This window comes from Anser cygnoides, chromosome 4, assembly GCF_040182565.1.
Source record: "Anser cygnoides isolate HZ-2024a breed goose chromosome 4, Taihu_goose_T2T_genome, whole genome shotgun sequence".
NCBI lineage: Eukaryota > Metazoa > Chordata > Aves > Anseriformes > Anatidae > Anser > Anser cygnoides.
This window is the reverse complement of record NC_089876.1, coordinates 46,497,239-46,511,283: the sequence shown is the minus strand read 5'-3', so window position 1 is coordinate 46,511,283 and position 14,045 is coordinate 46,497,239. Positions and strand designations below refer to the sequence as shown.

Genomic DNA, 14,045 nt, shown 5'->3' with positions numbered 1-14,045 from the left:
CAATACCAGCCCCATGACTATACTTCTGGCTACCTTCTAGTTAAAAACAAATTTTTTAATTCTGACAATTTAATTGCCATTCCCAAGTTCACATTAACTTGCTTGGGAAAAAAAAGCTTTAGGTAATTTTTCAAAGGAAAAAAAAAAACACCTTCCAAAATGGCTATTTATAAATGTCAGGCTAGTAATGTAGTGTGGGGGAAGCAAAGAGGTGAAGATGCTGTGGGATGCAAAGAGTTAATTTATTTCTGTTTCCATTTTCCACTCATTGTTTAGAAATGAAACCAAAGGGTTTATGAATTATATAGATGTGAAAGTCAAATTTCTGTTCCTGGAAAGTAATATCATGCAAAAATGAGTACTTTAGCCCTGTTGGGTTTTGTAGCCTGACTCCCCAGAACACTATTTTGCAAGAGAATCTTTACCTGCTTGGAAATGCCGTACCAAGCTTTTTAACAGGTGATGTGTCTGCTTGTTTATTTTCATTGACATTTATTAAAACCTGGGGGGAGGGGATTAAAACAGTCTTTAGTATTTCAGTCGAGGCGGAGTTCACAACATTGCCACTGAAAGTATCTAGCAACCGATCCTATATAATATTGAACTTGACTGGCCAGTTTTCTTTGCCTAAACTCAGGGGACAGAAAAGAAGTCTTAAAAAGAATATTTCAGAAATCTGATGTGAAAGTGTTTGTTTTTCCCAATGTTGCCTTAAAAAAAAATACAAAACAAAACAAACAGACTTAAGGGAGGCTTCTGGGAGGCCCAACTAACAAAACGATAGTAAATTTTTTTTAGTGCATCCTTTCCCAGAATTGCTTTTTCTGATACGTTTACCAGACATTAAAAATATAAAAAGCAATAGTAAGTTACCTTCTGTACGGTCCTTTCTGATAATTTATTTTTCAAACAGCTTTTAAGAATTCCTTTTTTTTTTTCTTGCAAGTTATAGACAAACAATTTAAAACAATCTGTCATTCAGTGGATGATTTAAGTGAAATTATTTTTACACCCGAATGTTCCAGAGGTTTGACTGGGATAAAGAAGGCTCTGTGCAGATGCAGAGATGTTTGCTAAAAGCTCCTTGAAGGAAGTGGGTCCTAGAGAGCAATTTGGGAAGGATTGCATGGAATTAGAATAATGAAATATAATAATGAAATTAGTGTGCCAGAGGAACACTCTGCTAGCAGACTGTTACACCCTGTGCAGAACATAGGCCATACCTTTTGGTCTTGATCTTGAAAACGTGAATGTGAGCGACTGCTCAGATCTGCAGGGCTGGAGCCAGAAGCCTGGCCATGCCAAGGCTAGGCAGGCCTGGCAGAGCGCAGCTTGCGTTACGGGTGACAGCAGGATCTGGGACCTGGCAGATGAAATCAAGTGCGGGACACCCCTGCACGTACATGGGAACGGAATCTGGCACTTGCTGTCATGCTCTGTCGTGTGCATCTCTAGTAGGTAAATACAGAGAGAGAACTACACTGTGGCTTACCTAAGTGCATGCAATACACAAAATAGGTGAACCCACGTGGAGTGTATTCCATTTCTACACAGATACTCACTGTGCCTGTGCCTGTTGGCTGTAGGTGCAGTGCTTTATTCAGCTCCGTACAGAAAAAGCAGATTCTGGTTCGGGGTGGTGTCTGATTGCCTTCCAGTAGTTGGTGCCTGTGTCTCCCTGCGCACGTACATTACACATTTGTGTGTACGGTGCACGTGTCAGGAAACGTGGGTAGCCAACATTGTGCGGAGAGATGACAAAAATGTAAACAATTTACAAAGTCAGACTAAACTTATAATCTAAAATCTTTTCTTGAAAAAAGGCAGTTATGCAAGGTGTATGTTTTTGAATCGCTATAATATAGTTTGAGAAATAAATATCATCAGAATGAGGAAAGACGAGGCAGGAGGTGTGCATTTCTGTTACCCGATTGTCTCTGGCTTGGAAGTGGCCATATTGATTTTACTTTTTCTTAGTGATAGATGAGAAAAAAAGACTGCAGGACATACTAGTAACTTGGACAAGTTATGCTAAATGTAAAAGTATTGAACTTTGATCTTGGCTCTCAAATCAATCTTAAATGAGAATAGGTAGAAGGCTAGTATGAAATAGTACCTTCAGTGTGACATTATAATGAAGGAAGCAAAAATGACAGCTATGTACTATGCACATGGAGGTTTTTGAAACACCGAATAGAGTTTTCTAGCATTAAATAGGGGGAAAAAGGGGAGAAGAAAAAAGGGCTGATTATCCTTTACTTTATCCCTGGCATGGTTTTGTTCTATTTTTACTTTTTTTGATCTTCAACAGAATGCTGCTGGGCCACTGAGCAACAGTGCATGTGGTGTGTATTAGTATACTGTTGGTAATTTTACTGCTGCTAACTTAAAATCCTCAAGGGGGAGTTAATTACAGGAAAACCTTCCTAAATATCAGCTGCATATTTTCCATGACAAGAAGGTTTTCAACTCACGTTGAACAATTCCAGAATTGGAGTTACCATTATTTACATGAATACGTTTTAGAAGAAAGTAAAATCTGTGTTTGTACAATGCAGTTAAAGCTTTTCAATACTTTATTTTTTGAAGGCTGACAAGTGGCAGCTATTGTTTGGGGAGAAATGACCGTGCATAAATTGAATTTTATTTTGTATGGCAAGTTAAACTTTTTATCTTTGTTAAGCTCCAGGCATGTGGCAAAAACAGAATATTTGTTGATATTTTTTAGGGTTTGGGAGATTTTTTTTTGGTTTAGTTTTCACTTAATTGAAAACTTTATTATTTGCAATTTATGTGCATATATTTACTTAATTTAAACTTTATATATTGCCACTGGGGAGTTGCCTTCTTCTGTAAATGTTTGCAGATTAACTTTTTTTTTTTTTTTTAACCCAGCCAGTGGAACTTCAAACCGTGTATGGCAGCAATCAGCGACAGCAAGGAGCAGTGTGCTGAAGTTAGTCGCTCACGATGTGCTTGGCGCACGTTTTTTCCAGCGCGGCAGTTCCGTGGGCATTCTTAGATCGCTTTTAAAGAAATACCCCGCTCGGTTTCAGCTTCGAAAGAGAGAGAAGGAATTAAGGGTTGCCAACCAGCGGCAACTTCAGCGTGGCGAGCTCTCGCCCTCCCCCTTTCGCCGCGGCTCCTCGTTCCCACGGAGCAGCCGCAGCGCCGGCGGCCGGGGGGATGCTGCGGGGGCTCCCGGCGGGCACCGGCACCTCCCGGGCGGCTGCTGCCGCCACCGGGGCCCGGCTGCGGGCCGGGGGCCGCCCGGGGCAGGAGGGAACCGGAGGGGACCGGGGGCCGGGCTCCGGTAGCGCCCTTCTGGGCGGTGGCGGCCGCGCTGCTGCAGGCAAACCCTGCTCTGCCGTCGCCTTTTTTCGCGGCGGCACATCCCCGTGCCTCCCGCGGGCAGGTGCACCCCGGCTCCGGCCCAGGGGAAGCCCCCCCGTGCCTCCCCGTTGCCCCCCACGCCGGAGAAGCGGGGCTGGAAGGCTGCTGAGGGGCAGGGGGACAGCGGGACCTGCCGCCGGCAGGGGAACTCGCCCCGCGGCCGGAGAGAGCAGAGCCCGTCCTGCCTTCCTCCTCCCTGCCCAGCCCCGGCACAGGCACTTGAAACGGAGTTAAACGCTGCAGAGAGCTCCGGGTAGTTTTGGGCAGGCTTAATAGGATTAAAAGTAGCTGTGTTTTAACATTAGAGGATTAAGGCAGGTACTTCCCGTAGCTAGTCTGAAACGGCGTTTTCTTTCTCAACTTTCATTTTTTACAGAAAAAAAAACCACACACACACAGAAAACAAAGCTATACTCCTTTGTCTCTGCCTCTGAAACCTGACAGAGCAGTGTCTCTTTCTCATTTCAGCTCCTGATGAAGATATACTTGTTAAAGGAAAGCAGTCCATCAAGAGTCAAGTCTTAGGAAATCAGAACTCAGAAAGTGAGATTCTCTTGGAAGGCGACGATGATATCACGTCATTCATTGAGGAGAGAGAAGTGGAGAACTTAACGGGTAACTTCAGTTATCTAATTTCTTCTCAGCTTCTTTACTGTTTAAGTTCTCATCTCCCCTGCTCTGCAGTGAATACTAATTTAGGATACACATCATTAAATTGTTCCTTCCCATAACTGGGTCTTTCAGATCACTTTCTGTACGCATCTGATGCTGGGAATTTACTTGAGGACAGTTGCGCATTTTCTTTCTTGGGCTTTTATAACCTGCTTGCTTCCATGGCAGATGTCTGTATTCTAGGAAATCTTCCTTAGAAAAAGAAGCTCTACCCAGCAAAGAGCTTTTTTTTTTTTTTTTTGACCTCGTTTCAAAAACAAAAAACTGCTCAAAACATCAGACCTAGTGGGCAATTAGGCAAGTCATTTGTAATTAAAGGCTTTGGAGAGTTTCAGAGTCCTGTTTCCCCCCGAATTTATAAAATTGTATGTATTAGTGATTTACTTGGATTTCAAGGATCTGTGCGCTCACTGGATTTAACTGCCTTAAACCCCTTGTCATTCCCTCATTCAAGTCCCTTCTCCACAGGCCATAACCATATTTGACTTTGTTTCTTTTTCCTGCAGAAAAAGATAGTACTTTAGATCCTTGAACTTGATTAATTTTACGAACCTTTGCTGCTGTTGCAATCCAAGTGGAATGAGTCAATTTCTGTAGAGTTCATAATGTAAATAGTAACTTCCTTGGTTCACTGGGAGTTATAAAGCAAATTCATTGTTATTTGAGGAACATGGGTTTACATGAAAATGCAAATTTCTCTGTGTTCTGCTGCTTTCTTACCTGGGGTATTCCATGCACATTTTTGTTATAGAAAAATGTCGTTGCTTGGATAATTCTGGTTCCCCAAAAAGCTAGTAGTGTAATCTTACATTATGATGATTTAGTGAAATTAGCAGAAGTGAATATTTATTGTCAGTTTGCTTATCCCTTGCCTGAACTGCTTTCCACTCTTTAGTTATTAAAAGCAAAGTTAAAAATACAACATACTGAAAATAATAATAAATAAAAAACAAACACCAAACCTACATAGGAAGGGTGGTGGAAAATAAAGAAATAGGAGAATAATGCAATGGCATTTTATGTACGTGGATCTTTTTCTTTCTACCACGAGCTTTCTTCTCAACAGCCTTCTGTGTTTCCTTCTCGTTTATTATACATTCATTGGTTCCAGTAATACATTCATACTGTAATAGAGGTGAAAGGGGAGTTTAATTATATAATCTTGACAATGGCAATAGGATTAAGAAGTAATCCTCACTAATAAAGTGGTGTGGGTAGAAATGAAGTGGAAATTGTCAGGGGTCTTCTAGAGGACCTGGACTGCCCCAGCTTCTGCAGCTGTCTGCTTGCCCTGTAATTGAATGTCTGAGAGTGATTGAAAAAATGTTATTTCTCCTCTGGATTACATGCTAATGTACAGAGGGCAAAGGGAGACAGCAAAAGAACACATAGCTGCTTATTTCATCCATTTGTGGGGGTGAGCTTTGGGAAATCATGGCAGTTCTGCAGCTATCTCATGCCCATCTGCAAACACAATGTATTTGTACATTGGGAATAGAGGGTAAAGCTGCTCTGATCTCAACAGAGCATCTCTTCTTTTGTCCTAGTGGCACACATTGAGATTGATGCGAGATTAAGGACCATCACCCTCCTAACAATCGATGGAAATGACAATTCATCTGAATTTTTTGTCAGTTATTCTCACATTGATTACCTGAATGTGTGTACCTCATTTATAGATGCTTTATTAAAACAAAATTGTCTGTGTCACTTTCATATCTTCCACTGTTTTATAAAAGTCAGATAATAGTGCGACCAAGTAACTTCATTTCCTTAGCTCTTAATCAGCTGGATGACAAACCTAACCTGCTTTCTCTCCGTGTGTGTTAGTTTATATAATAGGTTCTGTATTGTCAGATCTATGCCGAACCTATTGTTTTCAGTAGTCGTCTGATTTGTCCCTGTGATAAGCCCTGTGGAGATGTGATTATTCCAATAAAAATTCATTCAGTTGGAAACCAACCCTCCAGCTGTTTACTCCCACAGTCCCCGAGCTACACTAATGCTATATGGAATCCTTGAACAATATTTAACATGGAATCAGAAGCATCTTTAAAACATTTTACTTCAGGCTCTGTAACATTGTCTAACCTTAACAATAGATTTCTATCATCCATGAGGGAACACTTCACAGTCAGACAACTTTGAGCCTTGACTGCTGTGTTCATCTTTGTGGAAAGCTATTGAAACTCTCCAGTACCTACAGAACACGTTTGACAGTAAGATTTCAAGTGCTCGTGTGCACACTCTCTATTGCATACACCAGAAGGTATGCAACCACTGAACTTTTTCAAAAAGAAAACGTGGCTGAGGAAAAACTATATATTGCCATGCTAAAGCCAGCTCTGGCATGTATAATATATGCATCAGTTTGCAATTGTAGCTGCTTCAACGTTCGGCAGAACAGAGACATTGTAAATCTATTACATATGTTCTTTTCTGGGATAAAAAAAGTTTTGTTTTTTTAAGGAAGAGCTAAGCTCTCTGTTTTATTTATTTTCACATTCTAAGCTTAAAAAGCAAGTAATTTTGAAAATTGTTGGTGTTCTCCCTCTTTGGCAGGACCAGTTGCCCTAAGCGCACCAGCTCAGCTTGTGGCACCCTCGGTGGTAGTGAAAGGCACTCTTTCCATCACTCTTTCTGAGCTCTACTTTGAGGTGGATGAAGAAGATCCCAGTTTTAAGAAAATCGACCCGAAGGTAAGAGATCATTGACCCTGAGCTCTGAGAGATGATGACAAATTACCCGAGGCCTTTAATTTTTCATTCTACTTCCTTTACCTCTGTTGGCCCGCAGTGTCCCTGCTTTAGTAAGTTTGCCACTGACCATATATGTTAGTGAACTTCACTGAAGTGCCACCTCCTCTCCTTCTCCCCGTTCTCCCCCTCCCACAATTCGACCCTACTTGAATGTTAATTAGCTTGCTGCGAATAAAGCTCCAGGGAGGCATCTTAAATAAAGACATCTTGAATCACAGGCCTGTGTGAATACTGGAAAGTTCAACGAGGCTGTTAGCCCAAATGCTTTGTTTTACTTTCCTATTTTTATATAATGCCAGTATAACATCGTGCCTAACTTCCTACGCTCTTAAGTTTTCAGTGCTTCTGTATCGTATTATTATATAACCGATTTTACGGGGCCTGTTACTATTTATTGTGCCTAAGCACGGAACATAATTGCCCTCTTAAAATACGTTTCTGAACTGACTTGTTAATTTCCACGAACTTTATTTGCTCTGAGTTACTTGATTACCAGTGTTTGTTTAGAATGAGCAACCTTTCAGTAAAACTCCAATGCAAAGGCAGGCTGTTCTGAGCTCAGCTTAACAAGGTTGCACTTGAATGTTTTCTACAGTATTGCGGCAGCATTTCAAAAGTATGACACGTTACCGATAAATATTCTCGTATCCCATTTTAAGCACAGGGATGTCTCTTGATTTTTAAAATACCTGCTTATTATTAAACATGGTAATAATTTCTTTATGAAGGGAAAATAACTTGCTGGAAGATGTAGTGTTTTTCTGCTTGTCTGCAGACAATTCCTTGTGTGTTAAGCACCAGTTCAGTTCTTTGTTCCTATCGAGCAAATTGCTCTTGTCTGTATTAAAAATGGCCTCAGTGGGTCTGGAGGCTGGGATTATCAAATCCTATCAAGGAATAAATATGTTTTGAAAAAGAACACTGAAATTCTTTGAACCAGAATTTAGTATGAGTGATTAGTTAGAAGTGTGATTTTATGTGGCATCATAAATGAAATTTAACTTTTTTTTTTTGGTCCTGAAATGTTTTTGAGATGATTTCAAGTATGAAATAGCTCTTAAAATTTTGATATGCTTACTCTTTGCGTAGTATTTCTTAAAACATGGAATTGTTGGAAGCATATAAATATAAAATGTAAGGACAGGTTACTGTATTTCATTCTGAGTCTAAAATACTCTGCTACATATTGTATTAGCATGAGAAAAGCCTTACAGGTCTGCGTTATTCTGCGTTTCTGTTTTCCATGTTTAGCACGTAGGGCGTTCAAGTCCAGTTAGGAATTCCTACCATTTCTGGTACCTGGTTATGGGGCCATTGCCATGCAAGGCATTCAGCTTGCTCGCTTTTTGCCTGGTCTCAAATACTCGGGAGTGGTTGTTTTCCTAAGTGCAAGCAGGCGTTCGGGTTTGGTGGGGCTGTGACTTTAATTCTGTACCCGAGAGGTTGCATTTGGGTTCTTACTAAAAGGAGGTGGCGGCTGTGTGAAGTACAGGCTACATCTTTTGTATTCTACTTGTGATGCTGCCACGAGTCTAAAAAAGAAAATAAAAATATTGGTATCTCTTTCGAGGGGGTGGAAGATGGGCGGTTAGAAATCAAATCTGAGTATTTTTCTTGTAAGAAAGCGCTAAGAACACCCCGCAGCTTTCTTCTCTGCACGAACCCCTCCCGCCCCCGAAATCGGCGTACCTGGGTGTTGGTGACAAGAGCTGCTCCCGACCATGCCCCTACAAACCAAAACCAAAAGCCCCGCCGCCGCTGCAGCTCGGAAGGCCCGTTTAACGAACGAGGCTTCACCCGTTGATAAATTGGAGCTCCTTGTATATTTGTCCAAACTCCCGCAAGGCAAACACTGTGACAAGCTCCCGAAGGGCAGGGCAGCGCTGCCGATAGCATCGGTGCCGCCGGGATCAGGAAGAAACGGAACGAGTCCGCTGCAGCAAGAAGTTAGATTTTAACGCCCCCTCGCACCCCCCCCCCCCCCCCCCCCCCCCCCCCCCCCCCCACACACCTCGCCAGGACACGAAAACTTCCTTGAAATGCCCTGAGCCGATTTAGAAATCTTTTTTGGGGGTACCGTTGTTAGCACCGGTCAGAGTCCCCACCTCAAAATCGCGGCCCCTGTTCCCAAAATCGCCCTGGGGCAAGTCGCCCTGCCTGGCTGCGGCACGGCGCGCCGCGACCGCCGGCTGCAAATCCGCGGGGAAAAGGGAAATAAAAATAGGAAAAAAAAAAAAAACCGAACCGAACACAACAAGAAACCAACCAACGACTGCTTGTTTAAAAAAAGGATCGACCCTTCGCTCTAAAGCGCGTTAATTATTCAGGGTGGATCTATACTTTGAGTCAAAGGCGAACGGACAGCTCGGGGCAGCCAAGGCAGCTAGCGGTGAATTTTTTTTCGAACAAAATGCAAGCGCTCGAAACTTACTAAATAGTGTTAACGATAAAAAATAATAAAATAAGCCAGGAGGAAAGTAAGCGAGCCCTCACTTTCGGGTGCGGGGGCCGGCTGTGGTGCAGCCCGCCGGGGCTCCACAGAAAATGGAGGCAGCGCTGAGGGCGCCAGGGGCCGTGCCAAGCCGGGGGCTGCCCGGCGCCTCCAGGCCGGCTCTTGCCGATTTTATTCTATTTTTTATATTTTTTTAACGTTCCTCCCGAGGTTCAGACAGAATCTACTTGCCTGAATTTAAGAACCAGTGACGAAAAGTCCAAGTAAAGTTAAAGTAATATTTTTATTACTATTTGCAACAAGTCAGTCGCGGGGCACATAATCTGACCTTGGCACCGAAATACATTTAACATCAGTAAAACTTTTTTAAAGGGCGATTTGTACATATAGTTAAATAATTTTTCACTTGGTGACAACATTCAGGCGAAAGAAGAGAGGATAAGAAAAGGACTATACATTTGTTCGAAAAGGTACCTGTGGGGGTTCGTTCGTTTGGCCGCGGCAAAAGTCCGATCGCTTCTGCCAGTGACTTGGGAGAAACGCGGCTGGGCTCGGCTGGGCTCGGCTCGGCTCTCCCCGGCTTGGGGCAGGGGCTGGGCGCCCCGGCCGCAAGTTTTTAAGCGCCGAGCTGCAGGTGGCTGGGGGCGAAGCCTCCCCCCTGTCCTCGGCCGCCTCTTCCCGAGCCGTCGCTGGCGTGGCGGGGCGAGGAGGCTGCGGGCGCCGCGGTCGTTTGCGGAGGGCGAGCTCGGCGCGGGCGGGTGCGAGCCCTATAGTTTGTCGAGGCTTTTGGGATTGGTGAGGATTTCCCTGGCTAGCCTCCAGGTCTGTTTGGCGGCGCTTTCCAGGGCCGAGTGGGGCTTGCCCTGAAAGAGGTCTAGGTTGGGCAGGAAGTAGTGGGGGCAGCGCCGGCACTGCAGGCAGGAGATGAGCTGCAGGAGGATGCCGTTGAGCCGGTCGCCCAGGCACGCCTCGTCCCAGTCGGTCTCCCGCGGGTGCTTCTCGCACTCGTACAGCAGCAGCGTCTTCATGTGGTAGTTGTTGAGCGGCTGCCCCGGCAGCTCCAGGTGCCGGTCGCGCAGCGTCTTGAGCACCGAGAGGCACTTGTTCCGGCAGCCGCCCATCAGCAGGCGGTTCTCGGCCTCGCCGAACTGCAGCACCCAGGCGTCGCTCTCGGCCGAGCTCTGCTTGCCCGTCAGCGAGTAGCACTCCTTGGAGAGCAGGTTGAAGCCCTCCGCTTTCACCTCCGCCACCCGGTTGGGGCCGGGCCAGGGGATGTGCGGCATGGGCCACTGCGCCGCGCTGCGCGGCCAGATGCCGGTGCACTTGAAGGCGGGCGTGATCTGCACCACGTAGCGCTCCCGGATGCGCAGCTTCACCTCGCTCGTGTCCGCGATCATCTTCACCACGTCCCGGTAGCTGCACTTGTCCACGGCCTGGGCCACCAGCGTCTGGAAGCGGGAGCGGATCTTGCGGGCCGACAGGTAGCCCGAGGCGGTGATGAACTCCACCCAGAGGGACATGCTGCGCTTGCGGCCGTCGCTCAGCTTGAGCACGGCGCAGCCCGGCAGGGAGCCGTCGTCCACGAAGTTGAAGACGCCCATCTGGTTGAGGTAGAGCACCACCTCGAACTCGGTGGGCGAGATCACCTCCAGCCCCTCGTAGCGGGCGTCGATCTCGCTCAGGGAGCTGATGAAGCGCGGCTCCTGCACCTCCACCTCCTTCAGCACGTCCGACACCACCTTGCACACCTCCCGGATGGTCTTGGCGATGGCCGCCTTGCGGGCCTGGCAGCGCTCCGTGTAGTATTTGTTGAGCTGGTACACCAGCTTGGCCTGCGCGGCGATCATGTTGGGGCACAGGTCCGGGCTGTACACCGGGCTCTCGCAGTACGTTGAGGGATCCAATGCTTTAGCGGAGGCTGCAGCTTCGCCGAGGGCACCGGCCGGCTCGCAGCCCCCCACCCCCTCCGGGAAGACGGCGGCAGCGGCGCGCCGCCGAGCGCCCTTAAACGCTCAGGGAGGAGGAGGCGGAGGAGGAGGAAGAGGAGGAGGAGGAAGGTGGCAGCGCTCGGCAGGACGAGGCGCGGAGCGGCGAGCCCCAGCGCTGCCCCGGCGGGGAGGAGGACGAGCCTCGGGCCGGCGGGACGGGGCGAGCCGGGCGGCGGCGGGGCCGGGGCCGGGGCCGGGAGCGGGGCCTCGGGCAGCCCCCGCCGGCTGCCGGAGCGCCAAGTTGCGGGGGGCGCTGGGGGCACGCTGCCTTCGCGCTCGGCCGCCCACCCCCCCTCGCCGCTGCGCCCCCGCTTCAGCAGTTCATGAAAAAAGCCCGGCCCGGCCAAACTTCCCCGGGAGGCGCAGGAGGTCCCCGCAGCAGAGCCGGTCGGCGGCGAAGTTTCGAGGGAGGAGGAGGAGGAGAAGAATGCGAGCAATGCCCCGAGCGGCAGAGCGAGCCCTCTCCGGCTGCCTCCCTCGCTCCCGCTCTCAGTCCGTGGCACCGCCAGCGACGTGCATGAGTTTGGCCGCCGCTCTCAGCCTGTCAGGGGGTGTTGGTGACTTCCCTTTTCCTGCCGGAGGCGTTGTCTGAGCCCGGCTCTGCGGCTCTCGCTAGCTCTAGGCGCAGACTTGCGCGCTTGGTCTGCGCTCTCCCATTCCTGGCCCGCAGCGCTACCAGAGCCCCTTTGGATTTATTAGGGTTGCTTTTTCTCTCGCTTTGCACAGACTTGTGTTTTATCCTGAGCGGGAGGGAGGGCGTAGCCGCCGTGCCCGAGGGCGCTTCTCCTCCCCCTCCCCACCCCTGGAAGTGCGCGCCGAGGCTCTCACTTTCTGCGCCTCTCCTCCTCCTCCTCCTCCTCCTCCTCCTCCTCTCTCTCCTCCTCCTGCTGCTGCTCCGCGTGGCGGCGGGGCTCTGGGCTGCCGCGCGCCTTCTGTACTTTATGAATGGGGCCGGGGCGGCCGGGGGGCGGGGCCGCGCCTCCTACACTCGCCGCCGAGCTGTCAGCGCCGCGGCCAATCGCGGCGCCGGGCGGGGGCACGGCGGGCGCGGGGGCGCGCACGGGCACACGCGGGACCCGCTCCCGGTGCCGGTGCCCGGAGCCCACGCGTGGCTCGCCGCCGGGGCAGGGAAAAGCTGCGGTGCCGGCCGCTCCCTAGGAGGAGACCCGGCGCCCGCGTGCCGGGGAGGGAAGGGGGAGCGGTACTTCTCCCGCCGGCATAAATCCGCTGCCGCTCGCGCCGGGCTGCGGCGGTGAAAGTGAGAGCGGCGCCGGCCCCGAGTCGCGCACCTTGTTTTACTGCCCTCGGCCGGGAGCGCACTCGCCTTCGTTTCGATAAACCCGGCGCCGAAAAGTTCCGCGCGTCCTCCCGGAGCGGAGGAGCGAGTTATTCGTAAAGGACGCGTTGGTTTTTGTTGCGAGTTCGCATTAACATCGGTACGGAGCCGTAGGGCCGCGGCTCCGTTATGTCCGGCCCGAAACGGGGCGGGCGAGCTCCGGCGTGACCCCGGGACAGCAGCGACACACCGGACGGTCCCCCTGCCCCTTCGAGATCCCCCTGTCCTCCCGAAGTCCCCCTGCCCCCCGAGGTCCCGGTGCCGGCCCCGCCGCTCCCCGGCAGCCGGTGCGCTCCTCCCGGCCCGGCCGGCGCCTGGCCCCTGTCCTTGCGCTCCTTCCCCTCTCGCCGCGGCCGGCTGAGTTTAATAAAGCCACCAGCGCCGGCTGCTTGCCGCGTGCGTTTAAATTAGAAACACGGCTCGGGCCGGCCGACTGCGCGCTGGGAGAAGTAGGGGTGAGCCCGGCGGCGGGGCTGCCTCCTCCCCGCGGAGCCGCCCGGCCTCTGCTTTGCAGCCCCCGGTCCCCGCTGTCCCCGGCGGGAGAGAGAGCAGCCCCCGGGGGCGGCCAGGTGCCCTCCTTCTCTCCCTTTCCCCGGACGCCGAGCTCGGCCCGGCTGCCCCCCGGTCCCACGGCAGCCCCGGGGCGGGAGGAGGCTCCTGGGAGCGGAGCAGCGCGATCCCCTTTTAGGGTCCCCTTTTGGGGCCGAGCAGAAAGAGCGCGGACCTCTCCCCGCCCCCGGTAAGGTGACTGATGGCAGAGCGTCGCCGGCGTCCGGATTTAAAACAATTCATTACCAATTTTCCCGTCTGAGGTTGAAGCTCTAGTAAATAATAAATCAGCTAAACAAAAGCCGACTTTAATTTATTGCCCCGGCGCTAATTAGAAACATCATTTGAGCAATAAACTTAAACACTTGCAGCGAATAACGCACGGGAAAGCCTTCTCTCCTGCGTCGGGGCGCTTGCGGCCGCGCTGCGTTAAGCCGAGCTCCGTCTGCGGCGGAATTTGCTCTCGCCGGGCTGAATAATCGGAGGGGGACCAGCACCCGAGGAGGCTGTAACTGAAGAGCCCTTGTCACCTCCGCTTTTGTGCAAGGAGCCCATGGGCGGCTCGCTGCCCGGGCAGCGGCAGGAGACACCGTATGCCATTAGAAGCACCGCCCGGGCGTGTGTGCGCGCCGCCGAGAGGGAAACTCTCGAGGCTAAAAGCCACTTGAAGCCTTCAGCCCGATTGATCTGTATTCTCTCGTTATAATCCGTCTCATCATACTTGAGTTAATGAGGCAGGGGCGGGGGTGATCTGATGGTCCTTGACAAATTCATTAGGGAGGCTGCGGGACATTTTATTTGACTGTTAAACATCGTGTTTGTTTGGTTTAAGCGGTGCCAACATCAGCATGCCGCTGCCTGGAGCAATAGTGTTTTGTTAGCGAGGGCTTCTGTAA

General features: G+C 50.0%; 2 protein-coding genes and 1 long non-coding RNA gene across 8 annotated transcripts in view; 1 reads left to right on the top strand and 2 right to left on the bottom strand.

Annotated features, from left to right (window-relative positions):
- LRBA (LPS responsive beige-like anchor protein) overlaps positions 1-14,045 on the top strand; it is a 397,410-nt gene that overhangs the window by 210,664 nt on the left and 172,701 nt on the right. For all 4 annotated transcript variants that reach the window (XM_066996727.1, XM_066996728.1, XM_066996726.1 and 1 more), the window contains 2 exons: positions 3,862-4,008; positions 6,628-6,764. In XM_066996727.1, coding sequence (XP_066852828.1) covers positions 3,862-4,008; positions 6,628-6,764 — 284 coding nt within the window. The remainder of the gene's footprint in view (positions 1-3,861; positions 4,009-6,627; positions 6,765-14,045) is intronic.
- On the bottom strand, positions 890-8,796 carry LOC106032243 (uncharacterized). 3 transcript variants are annotated; one of them, XR_010831512.1, is made up of 5 exons: positions 8,514-8,796; positions 4,618-5,189; positions 1,563-3,056; positions 1,224-1,451; positions 890-1,100 (listed from the first exon to the last, which is right to left on the bottom strand). It is a non-coding gene; the product is annotated as an uncharacterized lncRNA (long non-coding RNA). The 3 variants fall into 3 exon arrangements; XR_010831511.1 differs by having other exon boundaries at positions 1,563-1,678; XR_010831513.1 differs by having other exon boundaries at positions 1,563-1,678; positions 4,618-4,696.
- Positions 9,897-11,176, bottom strand: MAB21L2 (mab-21 like 2). The gene has a single exon (XM_013175307.3). It carries the CDS (start codon positions 11,121-11,123, stop codon positions 10,044-10,046), a length of 1,080 nt encoding a protein of 359 aa, XP_013030761.2. The 5' UTR covers positions 11,124-11,176; the 3' UTR covers positions 9,897-10,043.